Source organism: Pogona vitticeps, chromosome 13 (assembly GCF_051106095.1).
Source record: "Pogona vitticeps strain Pit_001003342236 chromosome 13, PviZW2.1, whole genome shotgun sequence".
Taxonomy (NCBI): domain Eukaryota; kingdom Metazoa; phylum Chordata; class Lepidosauria; order Squamata; family Agamidae; genus Pogona; species Pogona vitticeps.
In genome coordinates this window covers 15682176-15703155 of record NC_135795.1, presented here as the reverse complement: position 1 = coordinate 15703155, position 20980 = coordinate 15682176, and the positions used below count along the sequence as shown (strand labels likewise).

General features: G+C 47.3%; 1 protein-coding gene across 1 annotated transcript in view; it reads right to left on the bottom strand.

The window, feature by feature from the left end:
- TNRC18 (trinucleotide repeat containing 18) overlaps window positions 1-20980 on the bottom strand; it is a 91937-nt gene that overhangs the window by 48500 nt on the left and 22457 nt on the right. Inside the window, 6 exon segments of the mRNA XM_078381265.1 lie at window positions 1357-1786; window positions 3016-3200; window positions 4896-5042; window positions 5293-5498; window positions 6298-6400; window positions 16909-18783. Of these exon segments, the coding sequence (XP_078237391.1) occupies window positions 1357-1786; window positions 3016-3200; window positions 4896-5042; window positions 5293-5498; window positions 6298-6400; window positions 16909-18783 (2946 nt within the window).

Sequence of the window (20980 nt, the reverse complement as noted above, 5' to 3'; positions counted from 1 at the left end):
CCCAAAATTGTCCCTGATTACTCACTGTTAGTCAAGGAAAGGATTAACTTCAAAAAGAGTGCATATGGGGGGAAAATAGAATGTACAGGAAATCCACACTTCCATTTTAGACAGATTCTGTGCTCCATCAGGTATTATTCTGGAGGAAAACAAAGGCTGCTATCGCTTTTATGTGAGGTTTCAGAAATGCCCCATCCTTGGGATGGATTAGCCCCTTTAGGAATGATGCAATGGCATTTGCACAGCTTGGAGAACTTGGACTACAACTCCCAGAATTCCCAAGCCAGTATCCTGTATGCAAAAACTTAAAAAGTGGCATTCTCTCATCTTTCTAACAGCTAGACAGAGGAAGCTACGCCTCTTTTAAAATGGTGGTTCCCATAATTTTCAAAGCTAAATACATCTGTCCTTCCCCACACCCATCAGTATGCATCTTTAACCGAACGATTTCCAAAAGACGGTAGAGGCTTAGCAATTAAAAAGAATATTTTTGTGATATTTCTCCAGCCTCCAAAGATTCACTTCTCCACTTTCCACCATCCCGAGTCAGCAAAGGCCATTGTTTTCTACCAACTCGACAGCATTCCTTCTACTTATCCCTCTGTTTATCAAACTGAAAGGAAATGAAAATGAAAACAAGATATCATTCTCCCAAAAACCAGCACAGAAAATGAGACTTGGGCCAGGAGGGCACAACATTTGAAGGAAACCCTAAAATATATATATATATATTTTAAAAAAAGAGAAGGACAAATTTTGTACCTTCTAGGCAGAAAGGCGCAGAAAATACAAATATTTAGCAGGGTTGTTGGCAAGTCTTTGGAACCAAGTCCCGAGTCCAAGTCTTTGCAACCAAGTCCCAAGTCCAAGTCCCTATTAAAAACAAGCTTCCCTCCCCCAGAAAAAAGGGTGGGTGGGTTCAGAGTCACAAGTTGAGTCCAACTCATTAAAAAAATCTTGAGTTGAGTCTGAGTCAAGTCACCGGTGCACCTGAAGTCCGACTTGAGTCCTCATCCCTGATATTTATACTACGTAACAGAATTTTTAAAAAACCTAGGTGACCCCATGTTTGTTATTTTCTAGACTCGGGCCATCTTCTCTGTGCAAGAAAGACTGGATACAGAATTACAGAAGTGCTGGAAGAGACCTCATTCTCGTGTTACCAAAGATTTAAAAAAGAAAAGCTTCCTACACCCTTGACGCTTCCCAACAGAAGGGTGGGTGTCCTCATTTCGGGCAGCATGGTTAGAGTCAGGAACGAGAAAGAATGAAAAACACAGGAATGGGGAGGGGGGAAGGAGCCAGGGATGGCCAGGAGCACGACCAAATTGCTCCACCTCGGAGCGGCGCTCTTACCTGGGAACAAAGCTTGATAAGAACTGGATGCCTCCTTGTCGGTCAGCTCCATCTCTTTCTTCTCCACGCTCTCGGGTTCTTCCTCCTCCTTCGGAGGGACGGCGGGGGCCGGGGGTGGAGAAGCAGGGGGCGGGCTGGAAGGGTGGGAGATGGGGGTGGCGGGATAGGAATAGGCTGGCTGCGAAGCCGGCTCCTCCATCTTTTGGATGACCTCGGCTTTGAGCACCGAGACGGGCGAGCCCCTGGGGGACAGGAGAGGAGGACTCACAGCCTTGCTGTAGGAGGTGGACGTGCTGGGGGACAGGACGGGGGGCTTCCGGTGCAAGACCCCTGAGCTCGAGGTGGCAAGGCCCGGCTTGGCGCCGTCCAGGGTCCGTTTGGACATCTTCTCCTCCATCTCCACCCGCTGCTCGCTAGCCTTCAGCCTCTCCTGTTGAGAAAGCAGAGGCAATTCAAAAAGAAAACATAAGAAACAGCCCCCCAAGCCCTGTGCAAACTTCACAACCGAACCCGGTGGAGACGACTTCTGAACCAATACGGCAGTAAAGAAATTCACTGTGGTTCGTAATTTATCCATATTCTGAGCCGTTTCAGAAAATCTTCTCCCTGTCCTGAAATGGAATCCAAGGGACCCTCAAAAACCTTTGGGGGGAGGCACTCATAATTTTAATTTTCCATTTTAATTTTCCATACACTACCATGTCATCAATTATGCTGCTCCATTTTAGCCTTTGCTTACTTTTTCAAAAGGAAAAAAAACTACATATGCAAAAGCAGCCAATCCTCCAACTTGCCCCCAATGAAAAATGTTGCAGAATTCATGAGTAAATACTAGTCAGTACACTAATAAAACTTGAAAAGAATTGATGTTATCAGTCACCACGTGACTTCTAAAGAAAAACCTCATTATTCCCTCATTCCCCCCCATCCTAAACAACATGGTATAGTTAAGATGAAACAGTTAACCTGCGCTAATTCCAAATTCCGCAAATTACGGTATCCACATCACAGTGTATTAGGTTTGGCTGGATTGCTGGGGAATCCTATTTTGGCTGGTAATATTCAAGAGCATATTAAAAAGTGACCATTTAATCCAGGATTTAACTCACGGTGGTTAAGATGTGTCTGGATAGATTTTACAAAGCGCCCAAAGATGTCAGCCGTGACAAGTTGCCTAAGGAGAGCTGAAAATATTTCAGAAGTGGAAAATGCAATATCAGTGAGAAAGATGAGAATTAAGAGATGGGCACTTACTGCAGTTCAGCGCAGTTTGTCGGATCAGGCCCACCGGTGTTGGGCGGGCACCCCAGATTCTATGCCCCACCTCCTCCCACGGACACCCCGTCAGTAGCCGCACTGCGGGCTTCCCTGCCCCACCTCCTCCTCTGAGTGGACACCTTCGGGAGGAGGTGGGACATGGAATCCGGGGTGTCCGCCCAACAGTAAGGTCAAGCCTATAAACCACGCCAGACCACGTTAAGGGCCCATCTCTAATCTACCCACACCTTTGGATTAAGAGAGATCTATTTACAATGTCTTGGAAGGAACGCCCATGGGAATTCGGTTTTCCGAATGTTACTGCCGGACTTGAGAAAAAGGTGGGTGCTATTATAGGCCACGGAGGAACAAACGCAGCCGTGTCAGTTCTTGGCCACCTACCACCAGTTGGGTGCTCCTGTGTAGCTCCATGGCATGCGCAGCCTGCTGCTGAAGGATGTACAACTCATGCTGCCGGATCAGCTGCTGGTGAGAAAGGAGCTGCAACTGATGGGCGTGCTGGAGGGAGTTTCTCGTTGGGGGGTACATTGCGGGCCAGAGAGGTGGGGCACGATCCATCAGCTCTGCTAGAATCAAAAGAGATAGACAGGTTGGGAAGGGCAACCAAACCCCCTGCTCGTAATGATACGTGCAGAGAAGACGCCTTTCTGGGGGAGACACCTTTTTGGGGGAGACCCCTGCATTCATTCGTTCATTGATTCATTCATATTATTTAATTTTCTAAAATATTTATACGCCGCCTTTCTCCTCAAGGATCCAAGGTGGCTTATAGTAGCAAAAGAAACAAAGTTAGAAGCTAAAATAATAAATTATAATATTTAAAAAGAATTCAGTAGGCGCCATGTATTAAAACTCACCAATAAGAGCTATATTAAAAGCTGCAGTTGAACAAAAGAATAAAATAATCCTTTTTTTTACAAAAAAAAAAATCCCAGTTATTTAAAGGAAATCCTGCCCAAAGTTCTTTGCTTGTAGATGGGCAGCAGGGATGGGGCCAGCCTTACATTTAAAAGTAACTTTTACAAACTTTTATCCATTACCAAAACCTGCCTAATTAAAAAAAAAAGGGAACGAGGAATGGGTGGAGGCTAATCTAGCTGCCCTTGTTAGAAAGTTCCAGAGGAACCACTAAGAAAACCACTGGGTGTCTAATTAGCGAGCATTTATACAATTTTGTAAACATGAGTAGAAAATACTTATCAGCCTATAAGCACCAAGGTCTAATTATTAGAAATTCCTCAGCTCTGGTTTCTGGGATTTGGGAAGGAAAACGTCTATATCTTGTCCCCTACAGCCATAAGGATCAGAAACTTGGCTTTGTTTGATTATTCATTAAGAAAAAATGAAGAAGCAAAGTTAGTTGATACAGCTCAGTGGTTTAGGCATCTGGCAGAGACTGGACTGGATGATCCGTAGAGTCCCTTCCAACTCTGCAGTTCTAAGATGATGAGAATGAGATGATGAATTCTGCAGCAGGACTGAACAGATGAGAAAAAAATCTCACTGCAGAACACATTTTATGGGCCCAAGAAATGGATTCAACGTAGCCCCTCTGTACATGGAACGGAAATTGCCATGACTGCTCTGATGTAATCAACCTTATCTTTTGTACCAGCCCCATCACACGTGGTTTTAAGAATTAATTAAGGTCGTGTCATTTGTAAGCCATCTTTCTCCTGCGAGGGGACCCAAGGCGGACAAACATTAGTAAAAATACAATAAAATTCAGATTTAAAAAGCAATTAAACTACTATAATAATTAGGAGCCCGTTAAGTAATTTAAAACACGTTAAACTTTGAATGCAAACACAGAAAAGCAAAAAGAAGAAGAAAGAAGGAAGAAGGAAGAAGGAAGGAGAAGAAGAAGGAGAAGAAGGAGAAGAAGGAGAAGAAGAAGAAGAAGAAGAAGAAGAAGAAGAAGAAGAAGAAGAAGAAGAAGAAGAAGAAGAAGAAACAACACAGCACCCCAGGACCCAAAATGCAGAGACGGTTTAGCCAAACGGGGGAACAGTTTGAAACAAGGATAGTTTCCGATGTCACAAAGGGTCCACCTACCTTTTCCTCCATCATCCTAAGCTCGCTCCCACTTCCAATGAGGCATTTAAGCCACAAACGGAAAGGCGCATCCAGAGTAAAAGAGTTAAAGATGGTGGCGGGTTGAACTGGCCTCTTTTTTTTGGAGATCACCACCTTTTCCAGCATAAAGATGAACGCCGGATGCCGTGAGCCAAACCTTCCCCCTTCCTGGTTGAGGTACTCACCAAAATGTGGCAGGTGTTCACTGGGGATTACGATGAGCTGGCCAGACTGGGGATCCCTGGCAAACTGGTATGCAGAAGGCAGCGTTCCTGCCATGCTCGGGGGAAAGCTAGGAGCCATCCCTTGATGTAACGAAGGGTGTCCAAGACCTAGAAGAAGAAGGGTCATCAGAACAGAAACCCAACAGGCAAGACATAGCTGTTATGGAGGCTGAAAGGGTCCATTGGTGCAATGCAGAGGGTCAACACAAGCAAACATCTCTGCTTAGTCAACGACGTTTACTAGGGTTCAACAGGCAGCGACAACACGGCTCATATAACTTCAAAAGGATTGATAAGCCAACATGGCGTAGGTGTTGTTTCTAAGCCCTAGTCCTGGGTTGCCCCATCTCAGACCCACCGTAGGGATGGCCTGCGAGCCACATTGAGGATGCGCCGGTCCTGGGTAACCAAGGATGAGTGGCCAAGTGTGATGTTGGGTCAGTGGACCAACGTCCTGAGCCAGTCAGGGGAGGCCCTCCGGTCACCATGAGGTTGGTGTTCAAGCCGTTGGTAGCGCAGCCCGCGGGATGAAGGCGAGCAAAGTCGGCCAGTTCTTTGCTTTCTCTGTGGAAGTAAAGAAAAGCGGTTAAGAGCTCAAGTCCCCGCCGGACATATAAGGCCGGGCCTGAAGTACTCCATCGTAAGGCACTAAGGCTGAACTCACAGGTGGGTGAAGTGCAGCCAGACCTCCAAAGGCTGTTTGACTCCAGCTCCCATCAGCCCCAACCAGTAGAGCGCATCCTTTGGAGGAACAATGGGATCTGTCATCCCACATTAACCACAGAGCCACACTTTGTCCACCCAGCTTTAAATACACGGTACACGTGTTAACTGGCGCCTGTAAACGCCGGAGGTCATGCTTCAAAATCTGAATCGGCAAAGAAAGCAGGTAACATCCGAAATGATGTCCCCACCACCACCACTTTCTTTTTTAGGTCATATTCACAGACTTCCAAGCAGAATGCCAGCCATTCCATCTGGTTACAGCAGAGGGAGCTGGGAAGTAAATTTATTTCCATCCGCTCTTCTGAAATGCACCTTCTCCCTGAATTTTTTCTCTCTTACGCCTATTCATTATGAGAAGCGCAATATAATTTCCAGAACTGACTCCCAGGTCTGTTTTTTTAACATCCTCTTACTTCCCTACCTCTTTCTCCTCTTGCGTTGTGACTTTCAGATTACAAGCCTGAAGGCAGAAACGGACTCCTTTTTCAAATCAGCCCTACATAGGTATGCTCGCCTGGGAGGCTCCTGAGCAAGAAAAGCAGTGTGTGTGTGTGGGGGGGGGGGGAACCTTTAAACAAATGGCTGCAGATTATAAAACAATGCAGGTAACCACAAGATGCCCCAGGAGAAAAATCACCTTAGGAGCTTCTCCTGGTCTCGTTCCAGACGACTTGCCAAGAGATGGCTTTCTCGATGGCGCGGCCGGTCATCCCCGCAGTCATCATCTGGGCGTCCGTGTCCTATGGCGCAACCAAAGAACACTTAAAGGGAGATAGGATAGCACTTTTCGAATACCTCATACAGAGGAGGGGCAGGATCTGTTCTCGATCATCCCAGAGAGCAGGACACATCATAATGGGCTCAAGCGACAAGAAGCCAGATTCAGGCCGAAGATCAGGAAAAACGTCTTAACTGTTAAAGGAGTGCAACAATGGAACCAATGACCTCAGGAGGTCTTGAGTGCTCCAGAAAATTGGACAACCATCTGTCAGACTTGCTTTGGCTTGGATTCCTGCCTTGAGCAGGGGGTTGGACTCAGTGACCTTATAGGCCCCTTCCAGCTCCATGATTCGATGATGCTATGACGGAAAAGGTAGCAAAACCAGTTTCTTGTATCCAAGAATTTTCCCACAATTCTAATTCAATGTCATCTTCACCATGCTACCATTGCCAAGATTCCCCCCCCCCAATAAATCCATCTTCATAGAATTTGGAAGGGAAATCTCAAACAACCCAGCCAGCCATCCACTATCTGGGGTGGCGGCAAGCCCTCTTTTATGTAGAATAGCCATCCATTTGAACCACCGCTGGTTGACAAGTGGTTCTTGGGAGGAAGGTCTCCTCCAAGAAGTGCTGTCCAGTATATACCTGATTTAAAGGCAGATAACCAAAAGGAGGAGGATCACAGATCTTGATCTGGACCATCCCACCAAAGGCAGCCAGAAAACACACTGAGCAGGCACAGAGTCACCGTTCTCCTTGTTTGGATGAAATGTGTTGTAATTCAGTTTAAATTATGAAATATGTCTCTAGTTTTGCATCAGGATATACAAGTGCTTATGCTGTTGTGAGCTGTCAAGTCGCATCCAACTTAAGGCCACCTTAACAGGGTTTTTCAAAGTAGATGAGGTGTTCAAGGATCAGCTGCACCACGGCAATGCGTTTCCGCAGTCAAGTGTGGATTTGAACCCAGGTCTATGGCCAACTAATCTGACCCTCTATCCACTACACCACACTGGCCCCCTCTCTATAAATCACCAGTGGCATTTTTACAAATCGGTGTCCTCTTTTGCTGATGTATATCCTTCTCTCTGGTGATATGCAAGTGGCCATTTTACTACCATCTCTTTCTCCCAGAACGCCTTTGGGAAGGTGGCTGGAGGACCGCTTTACTTGGCGGTCCTCTTCTGAGTACCTTCCACCCTCCTGCCGGAGGTATTGAGGATTGCATTAACCAACTTTCTTTAAATCTAAATGTATCCAATTTGTGGTTTATACGGCCAATATAAAAGCCCTCTTCTATCCTTCCATCATCAAATCTATGACTATCTTCACCTCCCCCTTTTTCTTTTTTCCCCTTTTTCTTTTTTCTTTTAAAATACGATTCAATTGATTGTGCATGTTTCAGAAATGTAGGCAAATGTGTCCTAGTCATTTTTTAAAATGTATTAAAGTGTTAAGGAAAAGTGTGTGCAAAAATATGGACACATTTCCATGCAGAGAGAAAAGGGAAGCCTTGTAAAAGAACCTGTAGCTTATAAGAGAATTTAAATGGGAACAAAACATTGGTGAGAATCTGAGCAGTGAAATACACATGAAACTGACAAGATGTGTCACAGTGCTTACACCTACTTTTGTTTTTTATAAAGGGAGGGAGGAAGAATAAATGGATGGAAGGAAGGAAGGAAGGAAGAGAAAAAGTCATCACTCCATTGTTCCAGGAGCTGACAAGGGGTCCTGTGGTTCTTTTAAAGGTATATTTTTGGTTAAAGACATACTATTTGAAAAAGCAATGCTGTCCTATAATGTCGTGAACAATCCAAAGACCCACCTCAGCTGCTACACTGGGCAATAAACAAGCACGCACAGGGCAGAGTGGCTTAAAGTGCAGTTATTTATCTTATTTATTTCATATCATTTCATTTGTCTAGTCTCATTTGTAGGCTGCCATTCTCCTGAGGAGGGGACTCCAGGCGGTTCATGAACACATACTGATGTATTGGAGCACCACAGAGAAGGTACACCTGTTCCCTATTCTGAACTTAGTGAGAGAGGTGGAGGAAGAGGAGGAGGACCCTTGCAATTCCTGCTTCCAAAATTTCACAAAGCATCAAAGGGAAAGGCGAGGATCAAAACAGCAGCTGCCCCTGAAATGTAATAATGCACCAGTGCCTCCTTTTCAAACTGGCAGAATTCATCGAGAGGACCGACCCCGGGCTTTAATTATTTATTTGACAGATAAATGAAGAGAGGCAGGACCTGCCTTGCTTGATCAGGCTCCCAACAAAGCAGGAGACCCAAGGAGGATGATTGCAGAAAGAAGGAGCCCATATCGGGGTACTTAAATGAGGGTGAGACTGCTGTAAGGGCTTGTAGGTGCAACATAACCTAAAAAGAGTGGAAAACCCATCTTAGAACTCTGTCTGTGTGTGTGCATGAGCGTGTGTGTGTGTGCGTGCGTGCGTGAGCGTGTGCGTGTGTAGAAGAGACCAACTGACCGACTGACCAACCGACTGACCGACCAACCGACCTACTGTAACAAAACAACGATTCCAAAATATCAAAACAGGTCAATGACGTTGCCAGAAATTTGTACGGGCCCACGTGTTATTCTGTCCGCCTCTGCCCAGATGTATATATTTTAAAGGCACCCAAAAGGAAAGGCAGTCCAGCCGGAGCAAGTTTTCAAAGACTTCATTGCAGAAAGTCGGCAACCGAAAAAAGCAGAGTGTAATTCGTCCAGAAGGAAAGGAAAATCTACTCCCTGCTTTTTAGCTCCCTCCAACCTTTTCTGTGCTGCCTGCCCGTTCGACAACTTTAAAACACACAACCGTGCCTTTCACAGCAGCTGGTTTGGGTTCTTTTAGAGCTCACTCAACCCGGCCAACGGTTGAGTGTTTGGCAGCCCCCACTGATGGTTCCTTCTTTATTTAATGAAACGCCTGGCTGCCTGTCAGACGGCTGGATTTGGGGTCGATCTGGAATCCATTTCCCCCCTTCCATTCGAGATGTGCCAAAATAAATCTTGGAAACCCACGCACATGCACACACACCGAAATTTGATGTTTATTTTGCCAGTGGCGTGATTATTTCAAGTCAGATTGCTATAACAGGGTTCGCTGTGAAAACCCCATTACGGAACGAGGCCGAGGAGCAAACCCACAAAAAAAAGGATGCCCTGTAGCTGAAGCAGGATTGCTCCCTCCCCACCTCATACCATTTTAGAAACCGACAACGGTCTCTCACAACCCAACAGCCAGGGTCTTGTCTCTACAAATGCATCGACGTGGCGCATGAAGCGCATACAAAATTCATTCTGTTACGGCAAGAGCAACGGGGGGGGGGGGAGAAGCGTGGGGATGAGGAGGGAAGAGACCCAGGCCCCGTTTCCTTGGCGACCGATGCCCTGCATCAAATACGTGGAAGCTTTAACTTGCCCAACGCGACAAGATTAGCCCAGCAAAACCCTTGCTTCCCTCTTTTCTTGAAAGGTTTTAAACCTTCAAGCACCCTCCTCTCGGCACAAGAAAACCCGTGTTATTAGTAAAATGTCTCTTGGCACAGAAGGAGGGGAATGGGGTGGAGGGGAGTAGGCAATGGGGAGAAGGGGGGCCAGAAGAAATAAAAAGGAAGGCCTTGTTTCTCTCATGAAAGCCAACTCCCATCACTTAGCAACGGGCGCCCTGACAGAATGCAACCCTTGTTTTGGGGCTTTCAGTTCTGCTCAGTAAATTACATTTAATGCAGGCGGCGGGTGGGTGGGGAGACACTTCAGAGGGATCCCCCCCCCCAAACACATCTCCTCCATGGGCTACTAAACTCCGTCTCTGGGCACCCGCCAAAGCGAGGCGGACAAGAGGGGGCCCGAGGCTGTGGGAACGGAGCGTGAGGCGGAGCCCTCGGCCATTGCCAGCCGGGTCCAGACAAAAGCAGCTGAACCGAGTGTCTGTGGCCCGGGGGGGGGGGATTGATAGCTGTCCAAACCTCTGGCTTTTCTCAAATAAAAGGGCGGGAGAGGCTGCTCTGCGCCAGAAGGGATGTACCGGCCTCACTCTTGCCTGCTGAAGGAGGCCAGGCTGTCGTGAGTTTCTCTCCTCGCCACCACCTAACCGCGCAAAGTCGTGAGCGTATCTTGGCATAGACGGTGAACGATGGGAGAGGCTGCCGGCAGTGGCAGGAGGATATAGCGAGGTTGGCAGCCCTAATGGTGTGTGCGTGGAAAAGTCCATGGCAGCAAAAGGACACTTCCCCTCCCAAAAAAAAAAAAAAAAAAGCTGACCATAGTTTCTGCTTGCAAACCCTGTTCATAGATTTCTGGAGCACTGTTGCAACCCTCGTAATAAAAGTGTCTTCCTTCTTTTCCCCCATCACACAATCACCAGCATTCTCTCTGTCTGATGCGCACATGCACGTTTAGTCTGAGTAACCATCACATCGCTTTTCTGGGCTTCCCCCAGCTTTTCCCTTTCCAGCTTACAAGCAAAACCTGACAGACGTTTATGCCAGACGGTGTGGGGTGACCCCTGTGCGCTAAATTTTAAAAGCAGCAAGCAGGCAATAAATAATTGTTCCCAGGGAGTGGGGTGGGGAAGAAACCACAGGATCATTTTCTGCATTTAATCGTTTAAATTAAAAAGAACACATGATTGCATGAAAACCTCAGCCTATACAGTTTACAGTACACAGACTCTCTGCTTTGATATGTTGATACGGCATGCCGTACCATATACCCTGTTTTCCTGAAAATAAGCCCTAATATGATTTTTCAGGATGCTCGTAATATAAGCCCTACCCAAAAAATTAAGCCCCGGTTAAGTGAAACCCCGCCTTCAACCCTTGTGCAGCAATCAGAAGAAGAGGACAGGACCGCATTTGATTGTTGTACATGAAAAAATAAAACATCCCCTGAAAATAAACCCTAATGCATTTTTTAGAGGGAGCAAAAATTAACATAAGACCCTGTCTTATTTTCAGGGATGCACAGTAATATTGTACAAAAAGGTGTTTATTCCACTTGGAGAATGTAAAGTTCCTTGAGACCCACTTGCAGATACTCATCCCACGAACTGACCACTTATCACTCAAAGTCCACTTGGCTAGAAAGGGGGCTTTATATATAAAATTTTAAAACCATAAGTCAAAATCCTATTGATATAGTACACAACAGATACTGTGATTTTGTCACTCGAGGTGATCTGCCTCCCAAACATACACCATTAGTTTTACATCCATGTAACAAGTGCAAGAAAACTTTGGTCATGCTCCTAAAGCAGCACATATAGTGGGCCTGCAGAATATCAGAGTTCAAGGATGGCAGCATTATTTCTAGTTACTATTAAAATATTGCTATCTCGCCTCATTACTGGTGATCTTAGGATGGGCACAGATAAGACTAGAGAGGGGCACGAAGCGAACCATGAACCAGAAAAAACAGAAAAATTGGGCCAGTTCGCAGTTCGGTGCGTGAATCCTGTTTTACCAAAACAAAATGAAGGTTGAACTCTTTTTTTCTGCTTGGCACTTCATTTTGCTTTGGCAAAACGGGATGGCCCCTGCTGCGCCCTCCACCAGGCACGATCCACAAAACGAACCACAAATCAGTCAGGTTTTCCAGTTGGTTTGTGGTGGTTCGTGCTTAACCACGAACCATCACAAACCACCATATTCCAGGGTCTTGCCCATCTCTAGATAAGATGAACAACGGAAAAGAGTGATAAAGCAATGTAGAACAATCCGACAGAAATGGAACAAAGCAAAACAAAAGACTGGACGTGTGCAAATTAGCGGTCTGATTCCAGCTATGGTTAGAGTGGGCAGAATCAAGCTACTGGGTCCCCAGAAAGCCCAGAATTAAAAGCCACATTTTCATTCTGCTAATGTCTAAAACACTGGAAGGCAGAGGAGATAACGCTGAATTGCTTCTGGGTCTTTTGCTCCTTGGCTTCATTGATTTTCTCCAAATAGAATTTTTTACTCACTGGCGTTGGCTCTGCTAACAGCGGTCATGCGTATGCTCCGGATTCTCATCCGAACCATATGGGTGCAATCTGGGAGTATCGTATCCTGTTTCTCTCTCTCTCTCTCTCTCTCTCTCTCTCTCTCTCTCTCTCTCTCTCTCACACACACACACACACACACACACACACACACACACACACACACACACACACACACACACACACACACACACACACACACACACACACACACACACACAGAGCACCTTGGAGAGTTCAGATTAAAATCCACCTCAACAAAAGTGTTTTACAGTTATTAGAGGCAAAAAATGTCTTAAATTATCAATAGAACCAGGTGGAAATGGTCTTCAGTCTTCCTGCCACCAACAGACCTTTAAGTTTCCACTCTGAGTTGGTTGTTAATCCCCCTGGGCAATGCAATGTCACTGCATTTCCAACATACGATGGAAGCAAATGTCCCTAAATTTTAGGAAACAAGACTGGGTTGCTGTAACTTCTTGATAACAGGCAATAAATGGCTACTGTGGGATCTTAATACCAACCCATTGGTGGTCTTCTTGAAAATACAAGCAGGCAAGCTTAGTGCAGAACCAGTATGGCCACTGCACGTTCATGCCCAAGTTTCCATCTCCATTCCTCCATCCTCTGCCTCAGGGATTCCCAACCCTGCATAACTCAGATGCTCTTGGACTGCAGCTCCCAGAAATCCCGGCCAGCACAGCTAGTGGTGAAGGCTTCTGGGAGTTTGAGTCCATGAACACCTGGGAACCCAAGGCTAGGAGCCACTGCTCTACCTGCATAAGCTAATCTCATGTGATCCAAGCTTCAGCAATACATCAGAGAAGCCACAGCCACCAGAACAATTAGCTATGGTTCTGTAAGACTCCGTCTTATAAGTGTAAGAGACAACTTATCGCTCTTATCCCAGTCAAGGCGATTTCTTTGATGGATCTCCCTAGGGTTTCAGGCAGAAAAGAAACCTTTCTGTGCTTAGCTAACTAACTGATCCTTCTGACTGAGATCGCCACTGATAAAACCCGTTCTGCATACAAGACACATATTCTACCACAAAGCCGGGGGCCTCCCGAATTAGGCGCTGCCCGCATTTTGTAACACTGGCCTTCTGATTTCCGTCCAGTTCACCGACAGGTACGCCAAATCGGCCTGGAGATGTTTAAATTAAACTCTGCTTCCTGTAACATCCAAATGCCACACGCCAGAGGGCAGCATCTTTCACACTTGCCATGCTGGGCTCCAGGTATTCGTGGCCACTATCCAAGTCAGAAAGGAATTTAAAATCATCCCACCAGCAGCGATTTTCAGCAATTAAATCCTAAACAACCCCCACCCCATCCTGTGGTCCCAAACTTTTCCCCAAGACTAAAGGGATCCTAAGAGACCTTCAGATCCGGGGGGTAGGGGTGGGGTGTTGGAATCAGGAATTTTTAATTTTCAAAAAAGGAGAGCCACGAACGATGATATGATCCGCTTTGCAGGGCATCACTTTCAGAAACAGGATTTCAGCCCATGTTGCTTAAAAAGAGTAGCTAACATTTCAGCTTGCAACCGTCATAACCCTGCTCCTCAACCAGCTGGAATGCCTGAATCTGGAACCTAGGGAGAATCCTGCTAATTGTTTTCAGGATCTTGGAGGGGGGGGGGGGACATATATTTCATTCCACTTTCCACAGCAGACAATATGAAAATGGAGGCAAGCAATACTGCAAAAAGCTAGGCAATAAACATTCCAAACAAATAAATAAGCATGCTTTCCTATGCTGTCTTTTGAGTAACCACCAAGGAAACCCTGGAAAGGGTCACTGTAAGTCAGAGTTAATTGGATGGTACATGGTTATTATTGTGTATTAAAAGAGGAACACACATATGCATTCTAGGAGCCATGATTACTGCCTTCTACCTCCACCTTGCTTCCAAACCTAACTTCTGGAAGGAAAGCAACCCCTAAGAAGCACAACAACTCTTGTGACTCACCCTCACAAAATGTTCTCCAGTGATTCCCCCAAGGCCAAATTAAGCACAGAGATTTTTCCCAACACAGGGGCCAAAAAAAATGAGGTTCTCAGTAAATACAGCCAGCTGGAGCTTCTGCCTTTAGAAACCAGAGTACAAAACGTGAGCAAATCCACCCGGAGAGTGTAAACCAACTAGGACTCCAAAACAAGCCACTAAGCCAGGATGCAAAAGGAAAGAGAGTGATGGCCGCCGTCCCTCAAAGCTTTAAAGTCACTCTTCCTTTTAGATGTACCCCTTTCAGCCATCTCTAGTCTTAGAGAGAGAGATAACACGGGGATTTTTAAAATACATTTACAGTGGTGCCTCGCTAGACAGTTACCCCACATGACAGGTTTTTTTGCTAGACACTGGCTTTTTGCAATCACTATAGCAATTCGCAAAACAGTGGTTCCTATGGGGGAATTTCGCTGGACAATGTTTGGCCCCTGCTTCTCAACCCGATTTTCGCTAGACAACGATTTAGACCGCTCCCTCCGAGCTCACAAAACGGGTGTTTTCGGGACCTAAGCTTCGCAAGACAGAGATTTAAACAGCTGATTGGCAGTTCGCAAAGCGGCTTTCCCATGGCTGATCTTCGCTAGACAACGACAATTCTTCCCCATTGGAACGCATTAAAGAGGTTTCAGTGCATTCCAATGGGGAAATGCTTTTCGCTAAACAGCGATTTCAGTGGAACGGATTATCATCGTCTAGCGAGCCACCACTGTATATACAGGATCAAAATACAGAGATCGTGTCTGATGGGTTAGAAAGCTGCAAAATTCAGCTTGGGTCTGAGGAAGTAGATTACATCCACAAATGTTCAGCGTAATATAGAACAGTCAGCCTTTAAGGTGCCAGGACAGTTTTCGTTGTCTTCATTTTTTAAAATTTGTTCTTTTGTTTTTGCCTGTCAAGCTTGGGATGTTTGCATGGTAAAACTGCAGGGGATCCACCCACATCCACAGGTCTGTATACCTGTGCCTGCTGATGCCAGACTTTAGATCTATACAAGCTGGAACCCACAGAGACGGAAGCAGCCAGATCGCGGTTAGACAAAAACTTTCCTACCCTCAGTGGTAGCAAGAAAAAACAGTTGCCATTTCCTTTAACACTTTAGCTACACAGTCTCTGCAATTCAAAGATTAGGTGGGGAAATAGCGCCAAGCCAAGCATTCTCTGGAGGTTGCTCGGTAGGACTGAAACCGGTGGATGGGAAAGCAGATTTCAGCTCCATACAAGGTCAAAACCCTCTGACAGAAGGACATTGTGCTGAGGATTCTTATTTTCCATTCACTGCAAGGTGGGTTGTTAAGGAAACTGTTCAGACACCCTGCACCCAAATCCTGTTGCTTAGCATAGTAAACCAGACTAGAGTAGGCCCACTGAATGAATGGGGATTTAGTGAGTCAGCTCCTCCACGATCTCTCGATCTCTCTCTCAACAAAAATTCCCAGATAATGTAGGAGTCTTTGTTTGTTGAAGCTTTCTTGCTTTTAAAATGGCAAGACAGGGTAATCTTTGGGGTTTTAAAAATGCATTTACCGTATTCTTCTGTGTATAAGACTATAAAATCTTTAGACTAAAAATTGAGGGTTGTCTTATACATAGAAGTAAGCTGAGGAGAGAACAAACACAAGTGGAGGGAAAAACAGGGATCAAAGCGATCCTGCAGTGTACACTTGCTAAGCCCCACTTAGATTTCTTAATTTGGGGTTAGGAAAGTGGGGCGCGTCTTATACACAGAAAAATATGGTATTTACAATATTTTTACCCCGCCTTTCTCTTTCAGAAAGGACCCAGTACTATACTACAACACACGAAACAAAAAACACCTTCTCCATCTATGCCAGTGATTCCCAACCTAGAGTCTCCAGATGTTCATAGACTATAACACCCAGAAATCCCAGCCAGCACAGCTAGTGGTGAAGGCTTCTGGGAGTTGCAGTCCAAGAACATCTGGGGACTCAAGGTTGGTAACAGCTGAGCTCAAAAGATCTCAGGGAACAGGGCTGAGGGCCCGCCTACTCTCCAAACTCAGGCGGCCAATGAAAGCACAGCCAAAGATTTGGAAACACGACCCTTTGAACTACAGTTCCCAGAATTCTCCAGCCAGCACTTATAATCCCAAAGCAATAACTTTTTCAAATTCTAGATACATCACAGAATCCTTCACTGCTCTTTCTCAATTCCAGCTTGAAAAGTAGGGATTTCGCTTTTTACCTTAACTGTTTTAAAATACTCTAAAATATATATTACAAATATGTGAAGAAGAAAGGGGGGGGAGGTGAAATTTCCCAGAGCTCTGGAAGGAGAATGTAGGAAGGTGATGCCGAAGAATGAGCTTTTTCCGCTGAACCTTGCAAGAAAAATCAACACAAGTCAACCAGCCCGGAACGGAAAACAATAAAAATGGTCAACCTGTTTTATTAAGGTTTGCCAGAAACCGTCAGAGAGCCACCGATCAACCACTGAGTCTACAAGCTTCAAACCGGGGGGGGGGGGCCCTCCCACTTCACCCCATACTCAGTTCCTACCTTTGACGTTACCCAGGGAAAGAGAGCGGTCGCGATCCACCAGGGCTTGCCCCATCTTGGTGCCTCCACTGTTGTCTTTCTGCCGAGCCACCGCCACGGCGATGCCCACAGGCAAGTGCCGGACCTCCACCTCTCCCTGAGACCCGATGCTCTCGCGTCCAAACGACTTGGTACTCTCGGGCCTCTCCGGCTCCTTCTTCAGCTGCTTGTTGGTTTGATGGGGCAGAAGCTGGTGGATCTTGGAGGACGGCGATTGGCCCGCGTCAAGTTTCATGTTGCCTAGGCCCCCGAAGGGGCTTTTTTTGCCACTGCCCTGGCGGGCCGACGTCTCCTTGGCAAAGCTACCGCTGTACTTGATGAGGCTTTGCATGGCGGACCCTTCGCCGTGAGAGGTAGGACGCAGACCTTCGGCGGAGCCCCGGGGCCCCGCTGCCGAGGTCCTCGGCAAGCCACCGGGGTCGAGGTACGCCTTCTTGGCCTCTTCCTCCGCCCGGTTGGCGTGGTTGTGCTGAGCGGCCAAGACCGCCATCTGGGTGGTGGCAAAGTTGCCCATCTCAAAAGGTTTCCATTTTTGTTCGGGAGGCTTTGCGGGTTGGCCGTGATCGAGATGCTGCCGGGAGGAAGAGGAGGTGGTGGTGGAAGAGGAAGAGGAGGAGGAAGATGAAGATGAAGAAGAAGAATCCAAAGTGCTGTATATCTTTGCTGCTTCCTTGCAGCCAGACCTTCCTTGGAACCGCTCACGTTCGCAAGGACGGTGTTCCGTCTCCAGGCCCTGTCGGACCAAGTCTTTGGAGGCCAGAAACTCCCTCCTCTCTGGGGAGCTCAGCCTTGGCCTGTTCAAGAAGCTTTCCGAAGTCCCTTGTTTCTTCAAGGCCATTGCGGTGGTTCTGATGACGGAGCCCTTCTCCCGCATCATCTCCATCCTTTTGGCATCCCCGTGGAGGGGGAAATCAAGGGAGGAGCTGTGGTGGGAGGCATCGCCCACGCACCTTTCGGGCAATGCCTGCAAGACCCCTACCCTGGCAGCAGTGGCAGGCACCTCCTTCTCTTTCCCCCGGCCATTGTCCCGGGCCTGAGAAGCAATCTGGATGGGGCCGTTCCTCTCGTCATAAGCCTCGACAGAAGGCACGAAGGTGGGCGCGATCACTTTGTGCTCCCTCCCGGGCTCCTTGGCCGATGGAAAGATGGTGTACATATTGGAATGGACAGGCTGGGGAGGGAAGGCGGAGGGAGGAGCCAGCTTGCCCGGCTGCTGGGCCGGCGAGGGGCAGTTACAGGCCACATGCAATGCGGCGACCGAGCCCATTCCTGCGTCGCCTCTTTTCAGCCGGTCCGTGTGAGCGTGAGCAGAAGGTCTCATGTTCTCATCGTGGCGGTTGGGTTCCTTGGCACACCGGTCCTGTTCGGAGCCCAGGGCTTTCCCCAGGGGGTCCCCTCCACCGTTGCAATTGCTGAGGGCAGAGGTCTGGAGGGGGTTCTTGGACTTTGGTTCTCCCCGAAGGGCCTCCCGGTTTGGCATGGGTTCGGCAAAGAACGGGGATAACCGCTCCCCAACTTTGGCGACTTTCTCGGAGCCGCCCACTTTCCGGTGGTCGCCGTCGGGTTTCGTGTCCTGGGTGAGATCGACCACGCTGTGAGGCCTGGGCTCCTCGCGCAGCTTGCTCTCCTTCTTGGCCCCGGGCAAGGAGAGGTCACTCCGGCACGCCCGCTCCTTGGTGCTGGGGTCTTTCATGCCTTCCTTCGAGGTCCTATGCAAGTGCCCGAGGTCCTTCTCCCGCAGCAAAGTGCTAGGCGTGTGATTGGCGGAGGCCCTCGAGGGAGGGCCTTGGGGGTGCAAGGCCGACTGCCCTGCATGGCCAGCGAGGTAAAACCCATCTGCAAAGCAAGGAGAAAGGAAGCAAAGAAGATTTGAGTTCAATTCTTTTTTGGGGGGGGGGACCAGGAAGACTGGAAACAGCCTTACCCCGCCCTGTAGACCAACCAACTTTGGGCCTCCAGATGTCCTTGGACTACAACTCCCAGAAGCCTTCACCACCACCTCTGCTGGCCAGAATTTCTGGGAGTTGAAGTCCAAAAACATCTGGAGGCCCAAGGTTGGGGACCACTGCTGTAGACCATCAAGCTTCCTAGAACACGCGCAGGGCCTTCTTAGTGTCTGCCCCAAGCTTGAGGACTCCATCCATGGACTTCTGAGGTTCATTCTCAGTCCAGATTAGCCTCAGTGGCTCCATCTGAGCATCCTGACAACTGGAACAAGAACTCTGTTTTAGATTCCCACACCTATTTTTCATAGTGTCTGCTTGGCACCAGGGCCTTCGACTCTTCTCTGCCATTCCAAACCTTGCCCCTATTTTATTTATTTATTTTATTTATTTTATTTATATCCCGCCTATCTGGTCGGTTAAGCTCCAGCCCCTGTTTTTAGTCCACTCTGATCAAGAGGCAGCTCTCCTCCTTTCTCGGCAAAGCCCCAGAACCTGTTTTCCAGGGCGAGATCTCCGCTTGTGAAAACAAGTCCCACCATTAGACCTCTGAGCTATCTAGTATTGCCTCCTCTGACCCACAGATGTCCTACAGGAGGTAATTTGGTGCTAGGAAGAATGACTTGGCATGAATTTAAAAGGGGATTTGAAAAAATAAAAAGCATGACTTTGTAAATCAGGTGCTACAGAACATGTGACAGAAGATGGAACTACATCCATGTCCTGCTGATGGAGCTTCCCTTAGTGGCAGGTTGGTCAGCTGGTTGCTCAACTACTGGTTAACCCTTCATGTCCAGTCCTGGAGATCTCTTCTCATGGTTTCATCACAGTTTCCCAAGTTACTTTTTTTTTTTACCACCTGCCCTAAGAATCTCAGTCCTGCTACCCTGAACCCTCTCCATGGCAAGGTTCAAAGGATTCAAAGTCCATAACGTCCCTTGACCAAAGTTCTCCAGAAGGTGAAATCTACTGGAAAGCTCTTTGGGTGGAGGGATCTGTGAGCAGCAGGAGACTGAGGTTTACAGCTTGATCTTTGAGTGGCTTGCTAGAGACAGGGTGAGGATGACTCGCTCCTAGTTGTTCAACATCACCAACAACCAAAGGATCAGAGGTAGCTTACCCTAAAGTAAAATGGCTGAAACGGAGATTAGTGTACCTAGGACTGGATTCTTGTGGTAGAGGACTAGATCTTCTCCACTGGGGCTCAAAATAAACTCCTGGCCTTGGCATTCTTTGTTTTTTTACATCTTTTGCACCATGCTGCAGTTTGTGGACCCAGAGTGTATAAGTTTTAAAAAGCCAAAATCCTTTCTGCAAGGCTGCCCCTGTATCTAAGGCGTCTGTTGCACTGGAACACATAAAACTGTCCTACTGCTTCAGACCATTTAGTCTTTCAGATTTCTGGCCCTCATCAACCGTGAATCCAAACTAGAAATGTGAAGGGCCGGGGGGGGGGGGGGGGAACACATAAGAAAATCTAGGGGCAGGGAAAACATACAGAGGGAAATGGGGAGGGGGGAAACGGTTTCTTCCATTCCCCCAATTCTAACTTTTGCAGCCCTAGCTCATCCTATGGGGTTAATGATCAGAAACTATGGGATTTGTAATCCAAAACATCTGGATAATAATGGACTGTTGAAAGCTGACCTAGACTGCCTTGACAGAAGGTGATCCTAGTAGAGTTTTCAAGGTATGGGAGATACTGAAGGAATGGTTTTTACCTGTACCACCTGTCCCAGTGAGATTCTAACGGGGATTTGAACTCAGATCTCCTGAGTCTTAGCCTAACACTCTACCAATTATGCTACGCAGAGGTGGCCCCTCAGATGTTGTCGGACTTTAGGTTTCAGTATGCCTGGGCCTGGCCAGTGGTTTCCAACCTTGGGTCCCCAGATGTTCTTGGACTACAACTCCCAGAAACCCTGGCCAGCACAGCTAGCGGTGAAGGCATCTGGGAGTTTTAGTCCAAGAACATCTGGGGACCCCAGGTTGGCAACCACTGATCTAGATGGATCTTGTCTCTTTCTAAGGAATTCAGGAAGGAAATTCTTCCAGACAACAAGCCTGAAGAAGGGACATCAAAGATGAGA